This window comes from Pelmatolapia mariae, linkage group LG7 (assembly GCF_036321145.2).
Source record: "Pelmatolapia mariae isolate MD_Pm_ZW linkage group LG7, Pm_UMD_F_2, whole genome shotgun sequence".
Lineage (NCBI taxonomy): Eukaryota > Metazoa > Chordata > Actinopteri > Cichliformes > Cichlidae > Pelmatolapia > Pelmatolapia mariae.
Window position 1 is genome coordinate 54,918,352 of NC_086233.1, and position 25,399 is coordinate 54,943,750.

The 25,399-nt window shown below is 39.2% G+C and overlaps 1 protein-coding gene across 2 annotated transcripts; it reads left to right on the forward strand.

Moving 5' to 3' along the window:
* The first annotated feature begins 114 nt into the window (after window positions 1-114).
* On the forward strand, window positions 115-20,271 carry sema3e (sema domain, immunoglobulin domain (Ig), short basic domain, secreted, (semaphorin) 3E). Of its 2 annotated transcripts, none has more exons than XM_063479793.1 (17): window positions 115-976; window positions 8,645-8,805; window positions 11,017-11,076; window positions 11,364-11,483; window positions 13,200-13,293; window positions 13,564-13,680; window positions 14,337-14,479; window positions 14,564-14,678; window positions 15,105-15,174; window positions 15,253-15,397; window positions 15,726-15,951; window positions 16,172-16,263; window positions 16,683-16,724; window positions 16,966-17,135; window positions 17,509-17,579; window positions 17,863-17,996; window positions 18,299-20,271. In XM_063479793.1, the coding sequence occupies exons 1-17, from the start codon at window positions 844-846 to the stop codon at window positions 18,785-18,787; spliced, it is 2,382 nt and encodes a 793-aa protein (XP_063335863.1). In that variant the 5' UTR covers window positions 115-843; the 3' UTR covers window positions 18,788-20,271. The 2 variants fall into 2 exon arrangements, with proteins under 2 accessions (XP_063335863.1, XP_063335864.1); XM_063479794.1 differs by having other exon boundaries at window positions 17,512-17,579.
* The last annotated feature ends 5,128 nt before the right edge of the window (window positions 20,272-25,399 follow it).

Below are 25,399 nucleotides of genomic sequence, written 5' to 3' on the forward strand. Positions count from 1 at the left end.
AGAAACCATCTCAAGTGACAGACAGAGGTTTCAACTGAGGTTTGGAACCTCCCTGACTGAGCGTGAGCAGAGTTAGGAGCTAGAGCTTCACTTTCTTTCCTAGTGCAACTAGACCGCACGTCAGGCACGAGGCTCTCCACTCCTCCCTCTTCTGCTCATCCTTTGCTTGGGCTCTCGTCCAGAGAATGACTGGCTCCAGTGGACCCAAGAGGAGGAACACAGACTGAAGACAGAGCACACCAGCTCCAGCTCCAGATCTGCCTGTCTACCCTCCTACTGGGATAGACTTATACACTGAGGTTTTACAAATTAGCATCTACACCTTTGTGGGATTCATAGATCTGATTTTTTTTCTATCTTCTTTTCATTCATCACATCAGAAAGAGTGGATCTAAGCTGTTCATACAGACAGACAAAAAAAAAAAAACAGACGGACTGACATATGGACAGAGGACAGTGAGCACTGCGGCGTGAATGTAGCAAGTGGACTTCTCTTCTCCCTGGTTACTAAAACCAAACAAGGATAATACCCAAAGCACTACCCTGTCCACAGAGGTAGTGGGTGGATGCAGCTTTCAGTCGACTGCTATAGGGGAAAGCAGAGGCTATATAGAAGCTGCAGAGATACATTGAGCCAATTCACATTGTTTTGATCATTAGAAAATGGACTGCTACCTCCAAGCAAGCTCTTGTTGGATTGTTATATTAAAGATTGTATCTTACTGAACAGTATTTGCAGAACGCTGCTGAGCAAACACCTGTGGGCAATTTCTTTTTTCCGAAGACCTTGGAGGCTACGTTGAGACTCTGGACTTGCATGGCTTCTAAATAGGCAAATGTAGAATGTGTATATCAATGATGATGGTAGAGTGCATACGGACTGTGTATCTCTCGCTGATGCTGCTGTATATTGCTCTGCTGGGCATGACACACACAGCACACAGCATCAACCCAAGGATACGACTCTCCAACAAAGGTAAGAAATATCTAATGTGTGTTTCTTTTCATTTATTTTGTCAATAAATATTTATGTAGCATGCTTTAAAATGCTCCCTGTGCTTCATTAATATAGAGACCATCTGATTTTTTTGATACTGTCAAAAATTACTTTGTTTTTCTGCACAGACTAATAACTGGAAATTGGAAATGAGACAGGTATAATGCAAAATCATTGTCCATACTTTAATAGACTTCTGCTCTCCGCCAGCAGTCACTGCAGCATAGTTCATGACTGCACTAAAAATTTAATAGCTAATATTAGTTTTTATACAGTTTTAAAGCATTATAGTTTCCTGCAGAAAGTATGCATAAAGTTATACATAAGCAATAAAATGATGCATCAAATACTCTGTGAAAAAATAGTGAAGTTAAAAAAAGTACTATTCTTTGGACGTGAGTTCAGGATGCTGTTAGTTATCATTACCGTGTAATGAGATGTTTATTGAAGATTTATGTTTTAACCTGGCACTGCGCAGCGTTGGCTCAGGGAAGACTGAGCTCTCCTGTGACTTTGGGAAGTGCACCCTTTTTTTCACCCACTGTTGATATTTAAGGAGCCTCCTTGTAGTTTGTTTTGGTGCCCCAGCCATGGTGGTTGAGAATCTAAAATGTGGCTTTCTCTCATGCTATACTGGTGGTGTGATGGAAACATTGTTTATTTCTTTTCTTGGTGCGCGGGAATGTGCGTGCGTGCACGTGCCAGTTAAAGTGTGTGTGGGAGTTTGCGATGCCCTGGTATGTAGACTGATTTTTGTGTATCTCTCAGACAATAATGAGGGTTTTATCTTTGCAGATAAAACTCTTGAGTAAACACTGGCCTTTTCTCACAGTTTCTTTGATCTCTACAGCAACAGAAGGTGATGATTCCGCATAAGCCTGTTAGTCATGGTTGAAAATAGGTGTGGAATTTGGATGGTCAATAACTCAAAAATACGTGTTTGGACTCAGTTATGAAAGCTGACAAGTCTGGTTCATCAGTAAAAGGGTGTGCTGTTTTATGATATGTACTGCATGTGTTATTTTTCTCGTCTTTGCTCAGATAAATGTGTCAGCAATAGCACAATAACTTACAATGAAAAGTAAGGTAAAGTTCACACCAAAACAAATGTTAGAAAATCACCACTGATGTGCTTAGTCACAAAAAGTAGGTATTAATTATCATTGTTACTTTCGGTTTATTAATCGCCCAAGGGGCGAGCTGAGACACTCACTGACATACCACCTAGCACTCTTTCTCCCTCTCTCTCTCGCTACATGCTCTGGCTAGCACAGGGGAGCTTGAAATGGCTGCAGTTGGATCCTATCATTATGGAATGAAAAACATCTAAGTCCTAATTTATGCCTCATGGGCTGTTCTGTCAGTGATTTTTTGCACACACCCTAAACTCACACATATGCATAAACAAAGAGAGACACATGTACACGCGAAATAAATTCTGTAAATTCTTCACACGCTGACAATTTGAATGCAGTTCAGGAAGATGGAAAGAGATGGATGTGGTTTCACTAACCTACTCCTAGAAGTATGACCATATTATCATAACATTTGGTATCAAAGCAGGTTAGAAAAACTAAATTCTTCTATTTAAGAGAAAGTTTAATAATGGGAAAGAAAATATTATAATATCAATAATGAAATACTTCTGCTTTCGGTTAGATGGGCCGATCCATGGTGTGGGATCAATAGAAAGCTCAATAAATGAACAGGTCAAATTTTCAGAGTTTCTGACATTGAATTCCTCTGGGCCCATTACCATGTGTTTCAAAGACAGCATTACTGCCATACAGTATGGATCTCTCTGCGCTTTGATGTGAGCCATACTTTGCACATTTTATGGAAGAATTATTCACTATTTCTTTTTTTGATCTTTTCCCAATGTTCTTTTCGAGACTTCTGTTCCAGTGAAGACTTCTTTAAATGCATTTAATTCACTTTAATCCCATTCATTCTTTCATTTGCTTACACATCCAGTTAACTCCGAGCTGTTGCCTAAATCACATGGTGTATCAAGTTACAAACACAGACTCTGTGCTGTTTGACCGTAATCTTCTTCGCTGCACAGATTTAAAAAACTTTAAAAATAACATAAAGATGTTAATGCATCTCAGTTGCTTGGGCTTTTGCCCAATAAAACTCCCTAAATCTTGGACTATAGCACACAGAAAGCCTCCTGTAGCGAGATATGCTGACCATAAAACAAAAATAAAAAGATACTGTTTGTTTTGAAAATTTTGGACACAGAGCCATGCAGTTTGGATTTGCATCATTCAAGGTGCTTGGCAGCAGGTTGTTTTTTCAGCTCTCCAGGACTGTGAAGTGAAATGAGCTCTTCCTTTAGGACAGCCATCAATTTTGCTGCTAATGAAGCTGTTGCACAGCTAGCATGTTGACAGGCTGCAGATAGGTGGTCAGACTTAGATTTATTTTGCTGCTTCCTCAGCACTTTCATCATACTTGGCCTAAGCTGCCGAGAGTTTGATGCAGCAGATTTCATAGTTTTCATAGTTCTAATGACCCAACTGGAAAAAAAGTCACACCCAGAAACTTGTGCATTTAATTTATGAACAAATTGGAACAATAAATTGCTTGTTTAGCAAAGCTAAAACATCACTTTCTCCTGCCACATAACAGATACCTATCCAGAACAGAAAAAAAGAAAAAAGAAAGAAAAATATTGACCATTTTAAAATAATTAAATTGACCAGGAATTTCCTCAGTCGTCTGCCAAGGACACATTTTCACTAAAGCTGTAAGCATTTAGTAACAAAAATATTTTAATTCAGCGAGTCAATAAAGGTGAAAAAGTTGTTCTGGCAAGGTTAAAATCACACTGCATATGACTGCTTATACAAATAAACACATGCACTTTCTTTATTATGTCCAATTGGAAACTTTAAGAGAAAGACAGTAAAAAAGAACAACTTGTGAGGTGAATTTCATCATTTACTATTTCTTTCACATGTGTGAGCGAAACACGCTTTTTATTAAAAAAGGTTACAGTGTAGGTATAGATAAGTAAATACATTTGTTGAGAAATGCAAAGCTTGTGCTTAGCATTGCCTTTCTTCAGTAGAAACTGTAAAACTGTGTGATTTGAGCAGAGGCAGCTGAGGTGCAAGCATCTGTGAGCACAGGTAGCAATTACTCGTGTCCTTTGAAACTATAATTTTAGAGGTGCCACTCCAGACAAGAAAAAGCTCTTTCTGTGTACTTTACAATCTTGAAATGATGAATATGTGGGTGACTTTCATCTGGGGCTAAGATGGAAAACACCAGTGTGACTCTAAATGTGTTTGCCTCAAAAGAAATGGGGAATTTTGCTTCTTGTTTTTTCTACTTACATATAATATGTTAAGTGAGGAGTCCCATTATGTTTCTTCCCTCTGTGTGTGAAGAGGCCTATAATTAGCATTTACCACACTGCATCGCGGTCACAGCACAAGTCATACTGTAGACCTTAAATCAAACAGCTAGAAAATGAAGGGAATGGTGGCGTAAATCACACCTTTTAGGCTAGCACAGGAAAAGGGATCATCTTTCAACCTTCTCCAGTCGCCTCTGCAATCACCCTTCTCATATTCTCATTTTGTGTGTGTACATCTCACCATCATTTTTTTCACCCATTGTGTTATGTATGTGTTCTCTGGTTCATTAATGAGATGTCCAGAGGGGAAGGCAGCTGGTGAAACTCTAATATCCTTTCTGACCTTTTTGCAGTGAAGGGAGCATGAAGACTAGATGAGTTAAGTTTGTAACAGGGAAGCAGAGATGGGACAAAAATGGTTTGCCTCTGTAGAGTCTAAGCTGCAATGGTATTACAAGGGAGGAGGATGAAGGATGGCAAAAGTGATGGATTCATTGTCGATATTGTTTGTTGTAGGCTGGTGCATCAAAGAGAGTAAATAACAGGAAAGGTCTCTCTTATTTCACTCTTCCAGCTTTTGGGGGGAAAAAAAGAAGAGAGGAGAACTGTAATAAATGGTTTCACACAATATTGATCCAAAGTGTTTTTAATGTCCCCAGCTAATTATATGCAGCTAATTATTTTCAGAAGAGTGAGTCTCCACAGCCATCTGTAAAGCACATTGGATGCTCTGTCATGGTTTGGGGATGCATTTCAGCCAGTGGTGTTGGAGAACTTAGCAAAATCGGAATTTTGCAACACCACCTTGAAAAAGTCTTGAAAAGCTCTTCTTTCCTTATACACCACATTTCCAGTATGACTCAATAAATCGCTAGGGTGGCTCAAGACTTGTGGACAGTACTGCATTCACTGTGCTGGAGTTGACATTGAAATCAGTTTATACATTCTGGTCCTTTAACATACAGCACTGATATACATCAAGTTATCCAGTAAGTCATTCATTTTTGTCTCAGAGGCCACATAGCCTACTTCATATATGGCTGAAGGAGTAACAGATGGGGACAGGCTTTAATTACATGTCAGTCAAAGACAGCACAGTGATATATTCACAAACCTTGCAAAGAGATGAAGTACGTATGAGGTGTATGTATCTACTTGCCTTTTGATGTGGTTTTTAGGTCTTATCTTAATTTATAACTTCATTCAGGAAACATACTTGCACTCTTGTCATTACAGAGAAGCACACTCTGTCTCACCCTCCACAGACACACCATGTGGGTTTCATTTTGCTCTGTGACATCATTCCCCCTCACACAAGGGAATATAGAAACACAAGGCTGTATACCGATAATGGCATAACACCACAGTTCTTCTGCTCCTGACCCCACCCCCAGGAGTTCTGCAGTCTCACTCAGGCTTTCAGGAGAACAGACCCCCTTCTCATTTTTTTTACCCTTTAACAGTTCACTTCAATAATTCTCTTTGTTTCTGTTCCCGCACAAGTCCCATTACTCAGTGTAACATGCGTAAGCTTATTTTTCTGGAAATATGAGCCTGTCCACCTCAAGTTTAGGTTAAATGTGTGCTTAGTCCTTGGCAATATACAAAATTATGATAGAAACTTTAATTTGTGTTTTTAAGTTTCCAGGGGAATGTTCTTTTTTCTTCATGATCTCCTGTGTGCAGTTACCTTGGTTTATGTGGCTATAGATGAAGTGCTGCTGAAGTACTGCTGCACACTTGGAGACACACACATACACATACTGTATCCCCTCATGCAGCAAAACAGTATTTCCATACATGGATAAAGAAGAGATGACAAAGTTTATTTTGATTTCATCACACCAAATCTCCTTAAACATCTATCAGCACTCCTCAGACAACGGATGAAAGTGTGCGCCTTGTGGGAGTCCATTTTCTTTGTGTCTGTCATTTGAAGTAGGATCACAGTAGGGCCATGTGTCTCTTTGGCAAAGTTGCTGGTAGAGAAACACCCTCTTCCTCCTTCCAACTACTTAGCTGTTGGCTAAGGAGCTGTCACTGGCTGCAGATGGTGAGAGAGCGAGAGAAAGACAGAGAGAAGTATGGAGAATTGTGGAAATCCCCCAATTCCTTTATTCAGCCAGTGGGGTGGCATGCACTTATAATGACAGAGGAGAAATCTTTAAACAACTCCTCTGAAACATCCTTCAGTGCATCTGTATAATCAGGAGATCCACTGATTGTATTTTTGTAACTTCAACTGTAATTATAACATTTTTTATATGTGATTATATGTTTTTAGAACTTGCATTTTTGCATTTCCTTTTCGTTTTCTTTCTTCAAATGAACATTGCTTACTGTAAAAACATTCCAGTTCAAAAGAGGTGAACACCATATATCTACAATGTAACAAACAAATCTACACGATTAAATGCAAGTTTATTTGCAGTTGTGCTTGTGTGTGTGAGAGAGAGACTCCTACAGGTCTATCTTAGTGCCTTGTTATGTGCATGTGTCCATATAAATCAGCTGCAACTCATCTTTATTGACATAGACAAGTCAGAAGCAGATTGAAAAATGGGTTTGACTTACAGACTGTTTATTCCATCATTTTAAATTGCCCTGTAAGTCAGTCATCTAAGTGAATAGCTGCAAATTTGACATCACAAGAAAAAAGAAAGAGCTGATTGAAAGCCAGTGTTAGAGGATTGTGCTCAATGCAAGTCCAGCTTAGCACAGAGGGATCAAGGAGATAAAAAATCTGTATGTGAGTGACACAAAAACTGAAAGAATTCCGTGTGTGTGTGTGTGGGGGGGCTGTCTGTATGTGTATGTGTGTGGATTAGATAATTACAGGAAGCATGTCTGAGCCTTGGCAGAACACCACTGCCACTCTCCGTCTCTGCCACCTAACCACCAAAGATTTAATTCTACTCAAACAAACTGTCACTTGTCTCCAACGCAGAAATCTTAATAGCAACAAAATATACACAATCACCCATTCCTCTGTGGATACCTAATCCTATTTTAAACAAATAAAACTTTCCACAGAGTAGAGTACTGTTGCCAAGAGTGATCTGCAAAATAGGATAAACACTCTCTCCTCCTATCTTGGAGATCGAGTATCACTAAAAATATACAGCGCCTAGAAAAACAAATCATACAATTACCCCCTGCAGCCCTGGCATGTAGAGGCACCTCAGCATTGTTTTAAATAGTCCAAAGGCTGGTACAGTAACATGATTAAGTAGATTTTTTTTTTTCTCTTCTTTCAAAAGGAGTTTGATGTACAGTGTAAAGATGAACTACCATTTTCATGAAAAGTAGGACGAATAAATGTTTTTTTTTCACAAATTCTAGCTTGTCTGGTAGGCTTGACCTAAGGTCTCAAAAGCACCATTAACACACACCAGATCCCCTTTCTTCCTTTATGAGGGCACCTAGCCCAACCGATCTTGTGTTAATGAAAGGTATTTCAGGCCAGTGGAACCCAGAGGAAGTGTACGCCTCTGGAAGTCTGGGACTTAGTTTAAATCCCTCACCCTCAGTCTTTCATGAAGATTACAGAGAGCAGGTATGGTGGGGCAGCCTGCCAAGCTCAATCTCAGGTGTGCATGTGCATGGGTGGTATTTGTGATGCAAACTGTGTTTGCTGGTGCGTTTATGTTTATATAAAATGACATGCATGTGATGGTCCACTGCCTCCTTTTTAAAATAAGATTTCAAATCACCTAAAGTAAAACTGACAGGGAGTGGCAGCTCATCTAAACTAATGGCTGATAAGGAGCCGGTTTGCTTTCCTGTCTGACAAAACTGCTTCCTCTCAGTACAAGAAACCATAGCCTAGTGCAACTCAAATGACCCTTCTATTATACAAAAGATTACTTCCTGAATCGTTTCAGTTTTTTGCATTTTCATGACATAGCTGTGACTAAAAAGAGTCATCTTCTAAGAAATCACTTATTTGTCATTTCTTTCAGATTTAGGGATGATAACCACTGTTGAAGTGAGATATAGGTATCACTGAGAAGGGAGACATAAGATGGAAAGATAACCTTTGCTGTCTGCGATTCTCATGGGGTTGGTATGAATCAAAAACACATGTTGCAATACGACCTTGGCCACTTGAGCAGTTGGGCTTTAGGCACAGGTTTCTAAAGTTGTTAGAAATCTCTTGCGGAAGGTTGTCTGGCTGAAATGGACTTTCACTAAAGTCAAAAAGCTACATACATGTAAAGTATATCTAAATGTGTGCGGTGTTTATTATTGTAATCAATTTATTTGTATTGTCTATATAGAGCTTTGGCAGCTGAACAGGACTTGGGTGTTCCAGAAACATGGAGTGTCACTTCAACCCCAGACCATGCTGCTGGATGAGGGCCACGAGAGGCTTTATGTTGGTGCCAAGAATGCTCTGTTCTCTCTTAGCCTGGACCAGGTTAACACACACCATGCGGAGGTGAGCCTGGTTTCTTTCCTTCCTGTCAGCAACTTCGATATGTAGACCCATAAGTCTACAGACTGGCCAAAATGAATGTAAACGCTTCTTTATCCGGCATGGGTTCAAAATGATGAGCTAAATATGGAAATGAATAAATAAAGAGGAGGTTTTATAAAACTTACTGAAGAGATACATAACAACAGGCACTGTAGGGTTAAGGGGTGAACACACAAAAACAGATAAATTATTTAAAAGTTGGAAATAAACTTATCTATAGAGACAGGAGGAGAGTGGGAGAAACAGACAAACCAACAGGACTGACAAGGCCAAAGGCTAATTGGGAACATTTGGAAACGATCTGAGAATCACAGAGGCGGCGATAAGAATGAGACAGGATGCAAGTAACACATCCCCCCTTTCTCATTTCTGAGTTTCTACATCCTCACCTCACATTGTCTCCTTGTATCTTAGTTCTTCCCACCAGAGATGCGAGCAGAGGAGACAAAGAAGAGAGGAAGTGAAACAACAGGCATTTAACATAACGAGACAGCCTTGCTTCAGGGCCTCATTTTAAAGCAATGTCAATTAAATATGAAGTTTGGCACAGCTGCAACGCTTAGGCATCAATAAATTGTTTTGTTATAACTTAACTTCTGCTAGTTTTAATTATAATCACAGAATGGCACAATATGACAATATAAAGCTCAGCAAGAAGAGATCACTTGGAAGAACTGAACATGATTCACTGAGTTAGAGAAATGAATGTATTTGGCGATTAGACTCAGATGACCCATCATGGCAGAATGGAATCCCAGCTGTGATAGGATTTAGGACAGGACCCCTGAAGTCTAGACGCTGGTGGTGGTGAAGATGAAGACTCAGGCTTGAATAGTGCTCTGGCTGAAGTGTCTGAGGTGGAGGTGGGGAGGAGGTGGGCTGCGCAAAAGACAGTCTGAAAGGGAGAACGACGGAGATCACAGATTTAAACCATGACTGGCTCAAAGCGGGCAGGTGAGAAGATGAATGGACTAGAGTAATGATGTCAGTTGTAAGACTGACAGTGTGGGAAAACGGTAGACAGGTAAACAGTAAAGCAGCCGAACACCCAGCAAAGCAGGCACATGAGTGATTACAGCTCTTCCTTATTGAACTTACACATAAGCTTCATAAAGTTTAAACATGTAGTGGATCATCACAAATGCTTAATCAACATATGAATATAAATAGCACTTGAATAGTTGTTTCAAAACTTCTCCTTCCACCTTGGTTTGTATATCCAAGCCATGTGTCATGCCTCTTTTTTACAATGAGGGTGAAAACATCTCTACAGAGAATACACCTTTTCATCTTTGATTTTTTTCCCCTCCTAGCAAGATTGCTCTCTGCTCTGTCCTCCAGATGCATTTTAGGAATTAAGACATCTTTCAGCGCGGTGTGCTGAAATTGATTTCAGTCTCAGACAGGTGGACGGACAACAAAGGAGATGAAAAAAGCGTATTAAGTAGCAACAAAGACCCGGTTCCAGTCTTGCTGGAGGAGCTATGAGCAGGGATGGTGAACAGGTGTATCCCTTTCACCTGCAATGTATGTCAGAGTCTTGACGATAAATATATAAATCATGGTGAAAGCAGGAAAGAAGTCACTGGCTATGATATATGATCAACTGCATAATCAAAGTTTCGACTCTTCATGAATTCTAGGCGTAATAATGAAAAAGAAGGATATTTTTTGACATTCTTATTACATTTCTCTTACAGTCTCCTAAAATCAAAAGCAAATATATATATGTTGTCATGGAAACAGTTATGCTCATGCAGACATCATAAAATACAGTGGGGGGTTATTACAAAACAATGGACATATGTTGCAGCTGTACCACATGCAGGGTTTAATTGCAAAGTGGTTTAAAATGATAGCTTTGAAGCATGAAATGCTTGCTTTTCCAACTCCTCTTTCACGATTTATCTTCCTTGCCGTCTTTTTTCTTATATGTCACGTGGGAGGGACTAAGATGAGGGTAGAGAGAGAAGAAGCAAATTGAAGATGTGCAAACCGAGAAATGAGAAAACGGGAGAGAAACTGAAGACACAGGGGAAAAGAACACACTCAAATACATCAATCATTGACAGAAGACAGGAAAAGACACATCAGTGACCATAACAATTCTTTTGTGTGATATTTAAAGAGTGTAAAGAGTAAATGTGGGGGGACAATTGTGCTGAGTTTCAGATCCAGTGGGCCAGTACAGACTATCAGGTGGAGGACTGTCTCATGAAAGGGAGGGAAAAGGTAAGGCTTCTGCAATAAAATATGACTGTATATACAGCTGGTTATGTTCTTTGCTATAACTTATTATTATTATTATTGTTAACAGTAAGCACTAATGACCAGCTGAATATTTATTGGCCTGATATGTATATGATTATGAACCTGAACATACTTTATCAATATTATTGATGATCCAGTAACACCCTGGCATGTTTTCATTGCCCATTTTTCACTGTTTGGTCCCAGTGTAAAAGAACAACTCCTGACCCCTACCGACTTTACCTTCATCCTTGTAATTCCTCCAACAGCAAGAGTGTGCAAACTACATAAAGGTCTTACAACAGTACAACCAGACCCATCTGTTGGCCTGTGGAACAGGAGCCTTCAACCCTATCTGTGCTGCGGTCAGAGTTGGGCATACATGGCAGGTGAGCCCAGAAGAAAGAACCATACCATACAATACCATACCACTAAGGCTGACCAAAGTGCTGTACAATCACATCAAACATAAAAGACAAACTCAGGTCAAACGGTAAAAGATACAGAAAAAAAAACAACCAATCATTTTAGGAACCAAAAGTTTCAAAAACTTAATTTCAGACACTTCAAAGTCAAACAGAATTGTGAATTATGATCTTTAGTTCTGTTACATCATTCACATCAATTATTCACTTTCAATATTTATACTAAAAGAAAGATGTTGGATTGGTTTATGATGGATTTCACAACGAGGTACTGGCATCAAAATGAGCAGCTAATCCCAGGTTCTTTACTTTTAATCCTACCCCTTATGATGGATATGATCATGGAGTGTTTTGTTAAAGTTTCAGCCCTGGGTCTGCTCTGCTGTTAAACACTGCACATGCTGCTGTAGATGTAAAGCTTTGGTTTTGGAGAGCATAAGGCTTTGTGCACGTGAGCGTCCACGTGGACCCTCTCTGCTTATAAATTTAGTGAGCAGAAGGAATAAAGGTTTCCGCCCTGCATTCCAGCACTTGTCCAGTAGGTCAACCAAGCCAGGGATAGCTTCCAGGCAGGAACCACACTCAGTCATCACTCAGGTCATTGGAATGCTCATAGCTGAGCACAAAACTCAGATATGGCTGATTTATGTAAGCACAGAAAACTTACATGCCAAATTGCCTCCCGAAATCATGCATGTAGTACGTGAGATTGTATTCAGTCTTTAGTTACCTTTAATTTTGATCTTATTAATGTATACACTAGGAAAACCTAGATTAACCCTCTCAAGGCAGGCATTGCAGATTTGCAACAGTTAAAAACTAACAACCTGATTACCCCACATACATATTTTATGAGTTTTTTTTTACTCAGAAGTACCACTGCAGGACTTGGTTGTGCATTAGCAGCAAAAACTTAATTTGAGCCTGAGAGGGTTAATAGATACTATTGAAATCAATTATGCCAACCAATGGCCAATCAACTCATTATCAGGTGGCTTAGATGTTTCAATAAAAGCACAGATCACATACCAGAGTACAGACTGGAAGTAATATTGATTAGATGTATTTTTGCTATTTTCCATTTAGTTTTGATAGGCCACTTTTTAAGATGAATGAGTTTAACCCCAGAACTGGCTTCTGTTACAGTCATGCGTAGGGCGGTAGTCACCTCACAGCAGGGTTCTGTGGCTGCTCATAAATCATTGCAGTATATGACATCTCCCCTGGACTGCCATTGACTGTTAAAATCACTGGTGGCCCACAGCATATGAGCTGTGGTTCTATAGGGAGTTCAGATCTGTATTTGTAAGCATGTGTGGGTCTGTTTGTGTGTGCATACTTCAGCTGTTAGCATCTGAACGGTAAAAGTGGTGATCTCATTATGAAATAAGAGTAGAGAATAGCTGGTTATACCCATCCAGACAGAAGTCCTCCATTTGGTCATCCATCACTTGTTGTCTCATCTATCTTCCTCCCTCATTCTAATCCATCATTTTCTGATCTTTCCTTTCTCCAGTTCTTTTCGATTTATTCTTCTACACATCAGCTTAAGGGATTTGCTTAGGTGCTGTCAAAGCCTTTGCGCAGGAGTAACTCTTTAGTGTGTGTTTGTGGCCCTGTTTTATGAATCCCTGTGAAAATAACTACACATATATCAAAGTGTTTGCGTGTTTTCCTCAGGACAGGCTGTTTGCTCTTGAAGAAGAGAGCATTACAAGTGGCAGAGGACGAAGTCCATATGACCCCAACAGTCCCTGCACATCAGCGTTATCCAGTAAGAATTGCTCAACTTATCACTCAACACCTCCCCATCTGAGGTTAAAAGTTAAAGGCTCAGTTGTGAAATGACCATGTTTTCATTTTAGTTCCATGATAAAGCATGTAAATCTCTGGCCAGTATAAACACTGCCACCTTGTGGTCTTTTTATTTAATTTATTTTAATAAATAATTATACTTTATATAGTTTTAATCACATTAAAAGAAACTGCTGTTATTTTTTTAATAGCACTGTTGTTACTTTGTGTCTGTCCATGTGTACATTAGGAGGAGAGCTTTATATTGGCCTCTACACTGACTACTGGGAGAACGATGGTGCTTTGTGTCGACTTAACAACCAGACCTACACACGCACAGAACGAAACGACAGATCCCAGCTAAATGGTTGGTGTACATTACAGGATTGTAATAACATGTCCTTATAAATGCAAAGGGCAAATATGTCCATATGGCGTGGCAGTGCAAACTGTGACCTCCTACTCGTGTCGAATGTGACGTTAACTATCTGGCACACATGTTTCTTCTCAAACATAGCTTCAAGGCTTATAATCATGTTAAAAAAGATGCTCATGATTTACACTACATAATTAAAGTCAATATACACTGATTAGCCGCAACATCGAAACCAGCTGCCTGGGTGTCCTGTGGTTTTGGCTCATGAGCATTTGCAGCAAATGCGCTGGGTCCACTAGTTTGTGTGGTAGGGCCTCTTGATCTGACTTGCGCCGGCATGTGCCACAGGTACTCAATCTCAGCTGGACCTCCTGAGTTTAGGGGCATGCGCTCTTTGTTGTATTGTTAGACACTTTTGCTGGGGAGGTGCACTGAGGTGAACTGTCAAGTCATTTTTATGGTGTGGGAGGGGTTTTAATGTTGTGGCTGATCAGTGTAACTGTGCTAATTAGTACTAGCTTTGAGATTTTTTCATATTTATTATATGTTTTCTTAATAAATCATATATTCACATTTATTTTCCTAAAAGAATTGTTCATATAACACTTTTTCTAATGTTTCACTGCAACTAATTCCTCTTCCTACAGAACCCAAATTTGTTGGGTCAGCAGTTATACCTGACAATGATGACAGAGGTGATGATAAAGTTTACTTCTTCTTCACTGAGCGAGAGATGGATGCCGAAGGTGTGACCAAAGCCGTTTATTCCCGTATTGGACGGGTCTGTGCGGTGAGAATACTACAGAAACAAAATCCAACCAAAATGTTTATACTGACTGTGACGTTAAAACCTATACATGCCTTTATCTCTCAGAATGACCAAGGAGGACAGAGGATGCTGGTGAACAGATGGACCTCCTTCCTGAAAACTCGTCTGATCTGCTCTGTGGCTGGACCCAATGGCATTGATACGCATTTTGATGAGCTCGGTAAAGAAACAACAAAGCCTTACAAGCCACGTTATCTAATGTTTGCTTTTTTCTTCTTCTTTTTATATTGCACCCATCCACATTTACAAGTTTCAGATGTTCATCACATCGTGTGTCAATGTCTCATTTATTACTGCTGCCTTTGCCACACAAACCATCCCATTTAGAGGGAAAAAATGTGATTAATGAGAAATCATGAGAATAAATGAACAACTCCCACTGCTTTACTGGAGATGTCAAAGACGCATTAAAGACACATCTAACCATCTGCATGAAAAAAAAAACCCTTTCTCTAAAACTTTGAACTAAATTTTAATGCCAGCATGCTAACATACTCAGAATGGCAATGATAAGAGACAAAAAATGTCAGCTTCATGTGTGCTCAACAATATATACACTAAATCTAAATGATACATTTTGTTTCAGAGGATGTGTTTGTGCTCAACAACAAGGATGAGAAAAACCCAGAAGTCTTTTGCCTCTTTAGCACAACAAGGTGAGAAATAAATATGTCAGCATTTCATTAAAGAATTTTGCTCTCTATCAAATTTACTGATGAACCCTTTCTTTGTAGTACGGTGTTTAAAGGTTATGCAGTCTGTGTCTATCACATGGATGACATCAGAGCAGCCTTCAATGGGCCTTTCGCCTTCAGAGAGAGACCTGAGCATCACTGGACACCTTATGAGGACAGAGTCCCCTATCCTCGACCTGGATCTGTGAGACCCAAATTTGAAATAAATCACGTTTATGTGATTTAATTAACAGTTTCACCAGCATTGTTTATCGAGGGCACTCTCCTATTCTCCTATCAATCCAGTCTGTGTTCAGAGCGGATGTCCTTTAAAATACAGAGTGCTGAAAGAATGCAGAGCAGTGTCAGTGAATGTCAGCACTGTTGTGGCTACCTCAGCAGGTCATGCCAGGGCAGTTTGAGCATGACTAATGCGTGTCGGCTTTTTTCTTTTCAACTTATGCAGTGATGAAGCAATTAATAGTCTTTGCTTATCTTTGTCCCATCCTCTTCTCTATTTGCTTACATCACAGTGTGCCAGTAAAGTGAACGGTGGTGGCTTCTCCAGCTCTAAGGAGTTCCCTGATGAGGTCCTGCGTTTTTTGCGTTCTCACCCAGTGATGTATAATCCAGTCCTTCCGCAACATCATAGACCAGTCCTATTACAGACAGAACCAGGCAGAAGAAAGTTGACCCAGATTGCAGTTGACAGAGTCCAAGCCCAAGATGGACACTACCATGTTCTTTACATTGGCACAGGTATAGGCACTGTACTGGACTGCATAAATCCATGCAAAACGTGCAAGTAACGAGTATTTCATCAGAAAAACACCAAAGATATTTAATAGGTGTTCTGTAAAAACAAATACAAAGTTGTTGCATAAATAGTTTTAAATCAACATTTTCTTACCATTTCACACATAACTTTTTTGTTTGCTTTTGTTTGCAACAGTATAATGTTTATCTCTCCTTCTGTTAGATGACTCAGTGGTGTTGAAATTTATCACCATCTACAACAAAGACACAGATACTATGGAGGAGGTGCTGCTGGAAGAGCTAGAAGTTTTCAGGGTACCATATTTTTTTGCTCCAGAATGTGAAAGCAAAGTAGAATTTGTTCCCAAGTGAATTCTGCATTATAATAAGTCCACACCATAATTCAGTTGCTGCAGCGACACCACGAGAGGATAATGATTTGCTAATTTGCTTGCTTTCGATCATCAGAAGAGTACAAGTGTGATTGTTCAACCTGACAGCTGAGAGATCTTCATTATAACATGAATACATTAGCTCTTCTCTACTAAGATCAGTTATATCTGAAAATTACTCAACAAGAAGTGGTTGCTGCTGTTTTCATTAAGAGCTGATTTGGTATGGAGAGAAGAATGACAAGAGGCTTTCAGCTATGTTTTTTTAATAGCATACAATGAACCAACCACTTATTCAGATTTATTCTTAAATAACAGTAAAGATTTTTCCCTTTTTTGCAGGTAAAAACACCAGTGAGAGAGATTCTAATATCACCTAAAAGGGTAAGACAATAATCTGAATAGCTATTTGTTTTACTAATGCAGTTCTGCAGTTCTCCTGTTTAGCCACAAGATGATAACATTGTGACAGTATGCATAACACTGTATTGACATGATCTGCATGATTGCCTGTGTGTTGTTAAGTAGATCTGCCGGTTGAGGAAAAGACAGAATGGATATGCAAAGTCACATTTTAATTCGCCTGCAAATCAATTCTAATGGTCCACATCTTTTTGGTTCACAGCAACAGCTGTATGTTGGGTCAGAAGTGGGTGTGGCTCAGGTCAGACTGCATCAGTGTGACCTCTATGGTTCAGAATGTGCTGACTGTTGTCTGGCCAGAGATCCCTACTGTGCCTGGGATGGTATCACCTGCTCCAGATACTACCCTGCTGGAGTCTACCCCAGCAGGAGGTAACAGCATGTACACACACCCTTCAGTACAGGAGTCATTTTCTTTTTACCGCAAATGTCTGTAAGAGCTATCATCGGTTTGCACCTTTAATAGTAGACCCCCCCCCCCGGGTTCGATTTCAGGATCTTGCACTGAAAGTCACAATGCTGTGAAGCTGGTTTCCCAAGTCATTATCACAGACACTGAGAGACATGCCAGCCAGATGTTATGTAATGCCAATCAGTATGCACTTGATCACCCTCTTCCTCTTTCCATCTTTCCTGCTCTCTTTTCCCCACGCTCACGTTCTCACTGTCTTTCTTTTCACCCATCGCTTGCACTTTCATCACATGTTCAAAATTACTCCCTTTTTGCTTCTCTCTCACTTTTTAGCAGACGATTCAGGCGGCAGGATGTGCGCCATGGCAACGCTGTCCAGCTGTGCAATGGGCTGCAAATTGATGGTTAGTGTATAAAAGAACTGTGGGATGTGCATGTTTGTGTGGGTGTGCATGGCCACTTGCCTGTATTTACTAGAATATTAAAAATGTTGTCAGACAAATATGGTTACATGTTACAAAAACCGTTTAAAAAAAAACAAACTCTATGTGATTGGTGCACTTGTGCTATAGCAAAAGAACAATGAACAATTCACTGGACATTTACCAACTAATGAAAGGTCAAAGCAGCTCAATGTCATTTTTCTTGCCTCACTATGTTTTATGATGTGTGCGTATTGGTGTGTAGATGAAAAATGGCACAGAGCTAAAGACAGGCTGGTGTACGGGGTGGAGAGCAATAGCACTTTACTGGAATGTGTCCCGCGATCACTTCAAGCCAAGGTCCTTTGGTTCTTCCAGAAAGGAGGGGAGAACCATCAGGTAAGTCTGATGCATGTTTAAAATACTACAAACATACTTGTATTAAGTATGTTATTGTGATAAACAAGTTGTCACATTTACTTAGATGACAAGGTTCATAGATTGTTACAGATTTAAATGCTTATATCTTACATTACATCTAATTCAGTAGTGTAGAGAAACTCAGAAAGGTTATATTCCTAAAAATCTTTTTTAAAAAAGTCACTGAGTTAGGCATATTATTAAAATACTAACATTCTGTCAACCTAATTCATAAAATGACGACATCAGTGGCATAAAAAGTTGTCTCTTGCTTCATGTAGGTTCAAGGTGATGAACGAGTTGTTGTGACCTCACATGGGCTGCTGTTCTTACGTGTAAGAAGCTCAGATGCTGGTGTGTATGTATGCCAGACGGTGGAACATGGATATGTGCACACATTGCTACGTATCACTCTACATGTGCTCAGAGGAGAGAAGGTGGAATCAACAATCCACATGGCCAATGATGGAGATGGGGCAAAAGCAGCGGCTTTGTGTCACTCTTCCATGGGTCCCCTACCACGCCCCAGCATCAGCCCCAAATCCCTGGCATCAGGCTCCCACTCCAGGCTGTGGTACAAGGAGTTCCTCCAGCTGATTGGTTATGGGGATGCTCAAAAAGTGGAAGAGTACTGTGAGAGAGTGTGGTGCTCTGATAAGAAACGTAAAAAGACTAAAAGAAAGTATGTTCCTCTGGCTGGTGAGAAGAGAGTGAAAGGAAAGGGAGGGGAGAACTCCCACAGAGCTCCCAGGCACACCTTGGACACCTGAGGAGAACAGAGGCTCACTGCACATACATACATGCACTCACACACAGTCTAAAGGTCAGACTCGCTCAGTGTTTGCACCATGTAAAAGGTTTTCACTTTGCTTTCGACAAGAGCAGTACAAAAAAGAGAGAAAAAGAACAGTAGCAAGCTGCCTCACTGTTGTAGCTACATTTATTACTGAGTAGTTTGACTGTGTTGTTTCCTCTTGTTTAAAAAACACTCTGCCTTTTTTGTGTCGTATAAACTTATTTTTGGTGCCGATCAACATTACAAACTTAAGTGTCAGTATGGAGAAAGTGACCTGGAAGCATATGAACAACAGCAACATTGCTTCAAATCTGAAGAGACATATGTTAATATCCGCTCCCTTGGATTGAGCCAGTCTACCCCATCCCAGCTGTCAATTGAAGCGCACATAGAGGCTGCTTTACTTCTAATACAACGGTAAAATCCAGCAAACTCTTACAGCACCTACAGTACCATGAGAGGGAACAACTGCCTTTTTACCTTATTTGTTACTACGGTAACTTATTTTCGTAGTGTTTTTTTTCTCTGAGTACTTTAGATTTTTAGGTGTCATTAACTGGAGAATATGTTGCTTTTGAACAATGAAACATAATTTGAGCATTATGATATTTGCTATTTTGATTAGACTGCAGTCATGACTTTGGGGTGTGTAGTTACAATGACCACAATACAAAGCGTGTTGTGATGCCACTGTTGTGGATATTTGAGGCATGTTTCTGTTATAGTTGCACCCTTGATGAAAATAATTACTATCTAAGCACTTCTAAAAGTTTTTACATTGGATGAAATGTGATCTTAGTAGTGGATCTCATTGTTGCTCTGTGTCTGCATTTATTATGTGTCTACTATTGTGATCAAATGTACCAACAGTATTGTGTGTATTGTATGCTGTATTTATCTAAAATTCAGGGTGGTCCTCATGTGCATATCTGATAATTATAACTGTGTATTCCAAAAATGATTTATCTTTCTCTGCTTCCTGACCTGTTCGCCTTCTGTTTTCTCTCTTACTGTTTCTCTTTCCTCCTTTTGACACTCTTTAAAGCCACGTTATGATTTTGTTTCTCATGAGTGATGCTGTAGATGGGCTTTACCACAAACAGTAATGTACATCACCAAATTTCTCTGTGAAGAAAAACACCAAATAACTGATAGGGTCACTATCCAAGCATATCATTAGCAAAACTGATGAGTCGGTATGTATATTCAGTTTATCCTGGAATGACACAAAAAGACATTATCTTACAGTGAAGTATACACTGTAGTTGTGTGGTAATTACTCCAGAGGACCATATTTCTTCTTTATTATTTATTTCTTTTCTTTTCTACATTGTTTTGATCTTTGTGGTATGTGATAAAAAAAAATCCACTTTTTCTATGTCAGGCCTTAATGTCACTTATCATTCACCTTGAGTATTCTTGATCTGAGACTCGGAATAAAATGTTGTGTCTGCTATACCCCCTATAAATTCTTGTCATTAAAAAAAGATGGACCATCCTTCCCTGGTGTCACCTCTGTGGTTAAGCAATCAATAATGGCAAAGCATACTCCGAGTGTGTGTAACAGCATACACACACAAACACATGGAGAAAGTGGTTATGCAGTAGTCATATGATTAAAACAGAATGAAAAAGACCAAACAAATATATATATATGATAACAATATATATATAATATATATATATATATTAATTTTTAATATAATCTACTATAATATAATATATATTTATATTTATTTTACCTCTATTATTTCTCAGCAAGTAGTACTTCTTTTTTAATATCAACATTAAAACAACTGAAATGATCACAGCAAGATTTTCCTGTATTTTACTAAAAAGAAAGCACACCAAATGTACCAACAGTATTGTGTGTATTGTATGCTGTATGTATATTGTATACTATTGTATGGTAACACACCATCTGTCAGTTCCAAGGTTTTACATATCAGGGCATCATAAAAATCATCTGGTCCGTAGCAGCATAGTAGGTCTTAAAATTTGGTAAGCAACACATGGCATATTACACTGTACAATTATTTAGTAAAAACTAAGCCAACGTGCAGAAGAAGTGTGTGAAAAATTAGTACACCCTTACTGCTTCCGTAAAAATTGAGAGTAAGTAGCAGCCTGGTGCTTATGATCAAATGTACTTGATTGTCATTAAGTGTGGGCACCTCTAGAAAAGAAGTTCTGACAGTTTGTTGGTCCGGAGCATTTAGATTTACAAACATAATGCAAAGAAGGAAAGAGAATGGAAAGCAATGACCTTAAGGGAGCAACTATTGCCTCTAATCAATCTGGGAAGGGCTATGAGACCATTTCCAAGCTATCTGAAGTCCATCATTCTACAGTGAGAAAGACTGTTCACTAGCGGAAAACATTCAAGACAGGTGTCAATCTTCCCAGAGTGGACATCCCAGCAAATTCATCAGAAAGCAAGACTGAGGATGCTCAGAGAAACTGCAAAAAAGAACTACATGTCAGACTCTGTAAGCAACAATCAAAATATCAAATGTTAAAGTTCAGAAAAGTGCCATTTGCACTGGACAACTATGGCTTGTTTTGAAGTGTTGCCAAGAGAAGGCCGCTTCCCGATTAAAAGAATGTGGTAGCATAGTTCAGGTTTGCCGAGCTGCACCTGAAGAAAGTACAAAACTTCTGGAACTTGATGTCCTTAAGACCAAAGTGGAGATGGCTGGCCATAAACCACAGCCCCACTTTTTTTTTTTTTTTTGCATTTATGTTATAGTCAGTGTTGGGAAGGTTACTTTTAAAATGTATTCCACTACAGAATACAGAATACATGCCCCAAAATGTATTTTGTAACGTATTCCGTTACGTATTCCAAAGTAACTGTATTCTGAATACCACCTTTTTAAACGGTAACTGTAACAGAATACAGTTACTCATATTTTGTATTTTAAATACGTAACGGCGGTACATGTATTCCGTTACCCCCCAACACTGATTATAGTGCAGTATGTATTTACCTGTATAAAATGTCACCGTCACTGAAAAATACATCTAGGGCAGCCAATAACATCTGTTCAGGGTTCTTTTTATTCTCCAGGGTGAAATACGTACTGGGACATCAGACTCATTCACATTCCGCCTGGGTCTACCTGAGTCAGTGGGGTGCTGAAGGCATTTCAGAATGGAATTCATGCTGCTGATTTATTCCACATGGCTACCATAGCAACAGACTCTGAAGCAGTTCAGCTCACCTCCTCATCAAAGAATCCTTTTCTCTCTTTCTGTCAAGTTTTTAACACTGTTCCTTGGGCCCCTGTAACCAGTGGTCCCTGTGGTCACTCATAAATCATACTCTACTACATGAAACTTGTTCTCTTAGTTAAGCTCCAAAGTGCCTTCCTTTCTTATGGAATGGAACCCCTAAATCACCTCCTAAATTTGGCTTCTGATCCCACACATGGATTCCATCTGAGCAGATGAAAACAGATGGAAAAGAAAAATTTAAATCTGGAACAACTCATATTAATTATGCATTTTAGGATTGAGAGGCAAATTAATTGTGCTCAAAAATCTGTAAACCAACAAAGACCCCAACAGTCAAAGGGCTCTGTAATAAAAAATAGTACCCTTCCTTGGCTTTGTTGAGGATAATGCTCAGTCTTTTCCTCTGTTTGCAATCTTCCTGTTTTTGTCCCCTGTTGTCTTTGTTGTTGCCACACAGCACTGATTCCATCAGGATCAACTGTATTTGATTGCAAGTGAAAATGCCACAGAAAAAAGGGGGAGGTTATCAGGCAGTGGAAAATGAACAAATGGTAAATGATCTGCTACAAGTACTAACACTCTTTAATGTTGTGTCCCTGTGCATTTTTGCAACAACTGATTGTGCTGTGCCCAGCAAATATGGACAGATAGCTCTCATAGTTTTCTCTCTAGTATATTATATTTTAGTATATTTTGGTTTTGTTTTGTATTTTATAGCATCTGTCAACGTATGGGAATGAATTATTAGCTATGGAAGTGAAAGCTTGTACATCTGGAAAGGCACCATCACTGCTGAAAGGTATATGCATGTATATTATAACGACACAGTTTTGTGTTAGGAGAGTCCAGGGGCTGAACCGGCCTGCCTGCAGACCTTTCCAACTGAAAAGATTTGTTTCACAAAATGAAAAATACGATAAACCTGGACTGTTGACAGTTAGAATTGTATATCAGATGAGAGTGGGACATTTCTGCGAATCCAAAAGTCCAGATATTTGCTCCATTCACACATGTTTACAGACCGTTCTTCAAAGAAAACGGGGATGCTACACAGTGGTAAACAAGACTCTGTCCCAGCTTTTTTGTGACAGGTTGTTCCCATAAAACTTTAAATTACATTATTTTTCTTCTTATAATAGTAATTTTAAAATGTGATGTTTTCTATTTTCTGTTGTGAATGAAATATGGGTTTATAAAATTTTAAAATCATTCTGTCTTATTTGAATTTTTCATATTGTGACAACTTTTCAGGAAATGAGGTTGTATGATGGATGATAATACAAAAAATGACATACACGAAAACACTGTACACACAGCAACAGGACAACATGTGCTATGCTGCCCAGTGTTATCTCAATGACAAAGCTGTCATAGAAGTATATTTCCCCAGCAGCCACTACATTAGATAACCTAACATAAGTGAGAGAGCTTGTACTGACCCCTGACTGGGCTTTGTTTTTGTATATTGCTTGCAATAGCACATGTGTCACCTATACAAGACATGAAAACTCAAATTACACATTCAAGAGGATTCACTCTGATTCATGTGTCAGTGTGCTTTTCTCTGATCCCAGGAATGACTTTGTGAATAATAAAGATGCCTACCAGCCATCACATTGATGGGTGGTAGGGATCTACCAGCCATCAGTATGGGAGCTGCGATGTTTCCCACAGCGCCCATACTTCAGAAGACACAAGAGGCTTAGAAAGGACAGCTGACTGAGTGAGAAAGATGGGAAGTGTAGATCATCTGGCTTTTCCAACTGATAGGCAAGGGAAAGCAGAGAAAGCAGAATGAGTCAAAGAGAGATAGGGAAATTGTGAAGTGAATAAAGCAATGAAAAGGAAAAGGAAAGAAAAGAGAGCACAGAGTAACGTATACCCACTGAGGTGTGTGATGGGGAGCTCTGTGCTCCCTTCACCTTTGGGGTTTGCCTCTCCAGGGATAACAAACTTTGAATTATATTACTGCCTCATCAGGAAACCTGAACTCGAAATCTTCCAATCTTCCCCTAAAATATCGTGCATGACAGACAGGTAAAAATTTGTAATGCTTATTATTTTTTGGGATTTATTTGTATATTTTACCAACAAAATGCCTAAATACTAATATGAAATGAAATTTCTTTTTGAAGAGAGAAGAAGAAAAGTTTAAAACAACAACACAGTCAGGAGATTGGAAAACAATGCAATAAACAAAAAAATCACTGAAAACAATTTCAATTAAAAAATGCATCTGTGCAGCTTTAATTAACATCTCTATTCAGTAAAGTGCACTGTTTAGCGAAAGTAATGCATGAATACTGTGTCATGAATCTCAGTGTAATCACTACATTTATGTCCCTGTGGGGGCTGCTCTCTCCTCTAATCCATCTCTTTATCCCAGCGTCTTGCTCATTACATAACTCTGACCTTTGTACCATGTCAGCTCCAACAGCTGGCCAAGGCTGTTAAACACCAAACAACATGCACTGAGAAGCAGCACATATTGGTCGTATTGGCTTTTATATGCAGGAGTAATAAAATGAAAAGTCTTGATTTACATATAAATGTAGAGATTATTATTTGGTTACAGAGAGGTGAAACAGTCTCAGACATACTGCAAGAATTCATCTATATTTATTGTTGATCCCAGCTACAGAAATGCATGTACTCAAGGCTTTGCATCCTGTTAAGTAAGCATATACAGTAGGCATTCAGCCTGCTTGTCTGTTGAAGCCTCTCAACCATTCATCTAATCAATATGCACAGAAAGAGAGAGAGAGAGGGAGGGAGGGAGCAAAGGAAAATAATGATGACGTTTGGACATTATTATTTGCATTATGTGATTTTCTTCTAGCCTCTTTGTGAAATATACTTAGGAAAACAAACATAAAATGAAAAAAATAGTTACGGTGTAGGAGACCAAATGTAACTAAACCTAAATGTGGTGTTTTAGTAAAGATAAATATAAAGCATCCTCTGCTGCAGAGAGGTGATAAAGATGAGGAAACCAATGAGGAAGAAGATATTTTACCCAATGCTGAATGCCCCCAGGGCCCCTGAGTGAAAACAGAAAGTGCTTAAGGCTGTAAGGTACCAGCATCTGTTAGTTTCATCCACAGAAAATACACGGATTTGTATGAGTGATCAAATTAGTAGTCTTAAGCAGATTGTTCAGCACTTCATGACACTTTCAGAGATATTCTTCAAAGCGTCGTGTTGTACACTAATACTTTGGAAGTGATTACAGCTTTACATTTGCCACACTCCAGTTCTTTCATGAACCACACATTTAAATGCAGTTTAACTTTGCAAATTTGCCTCAACAGTTCATAAGGAGGAATCTGAGCTTTGAAACTAACATTGT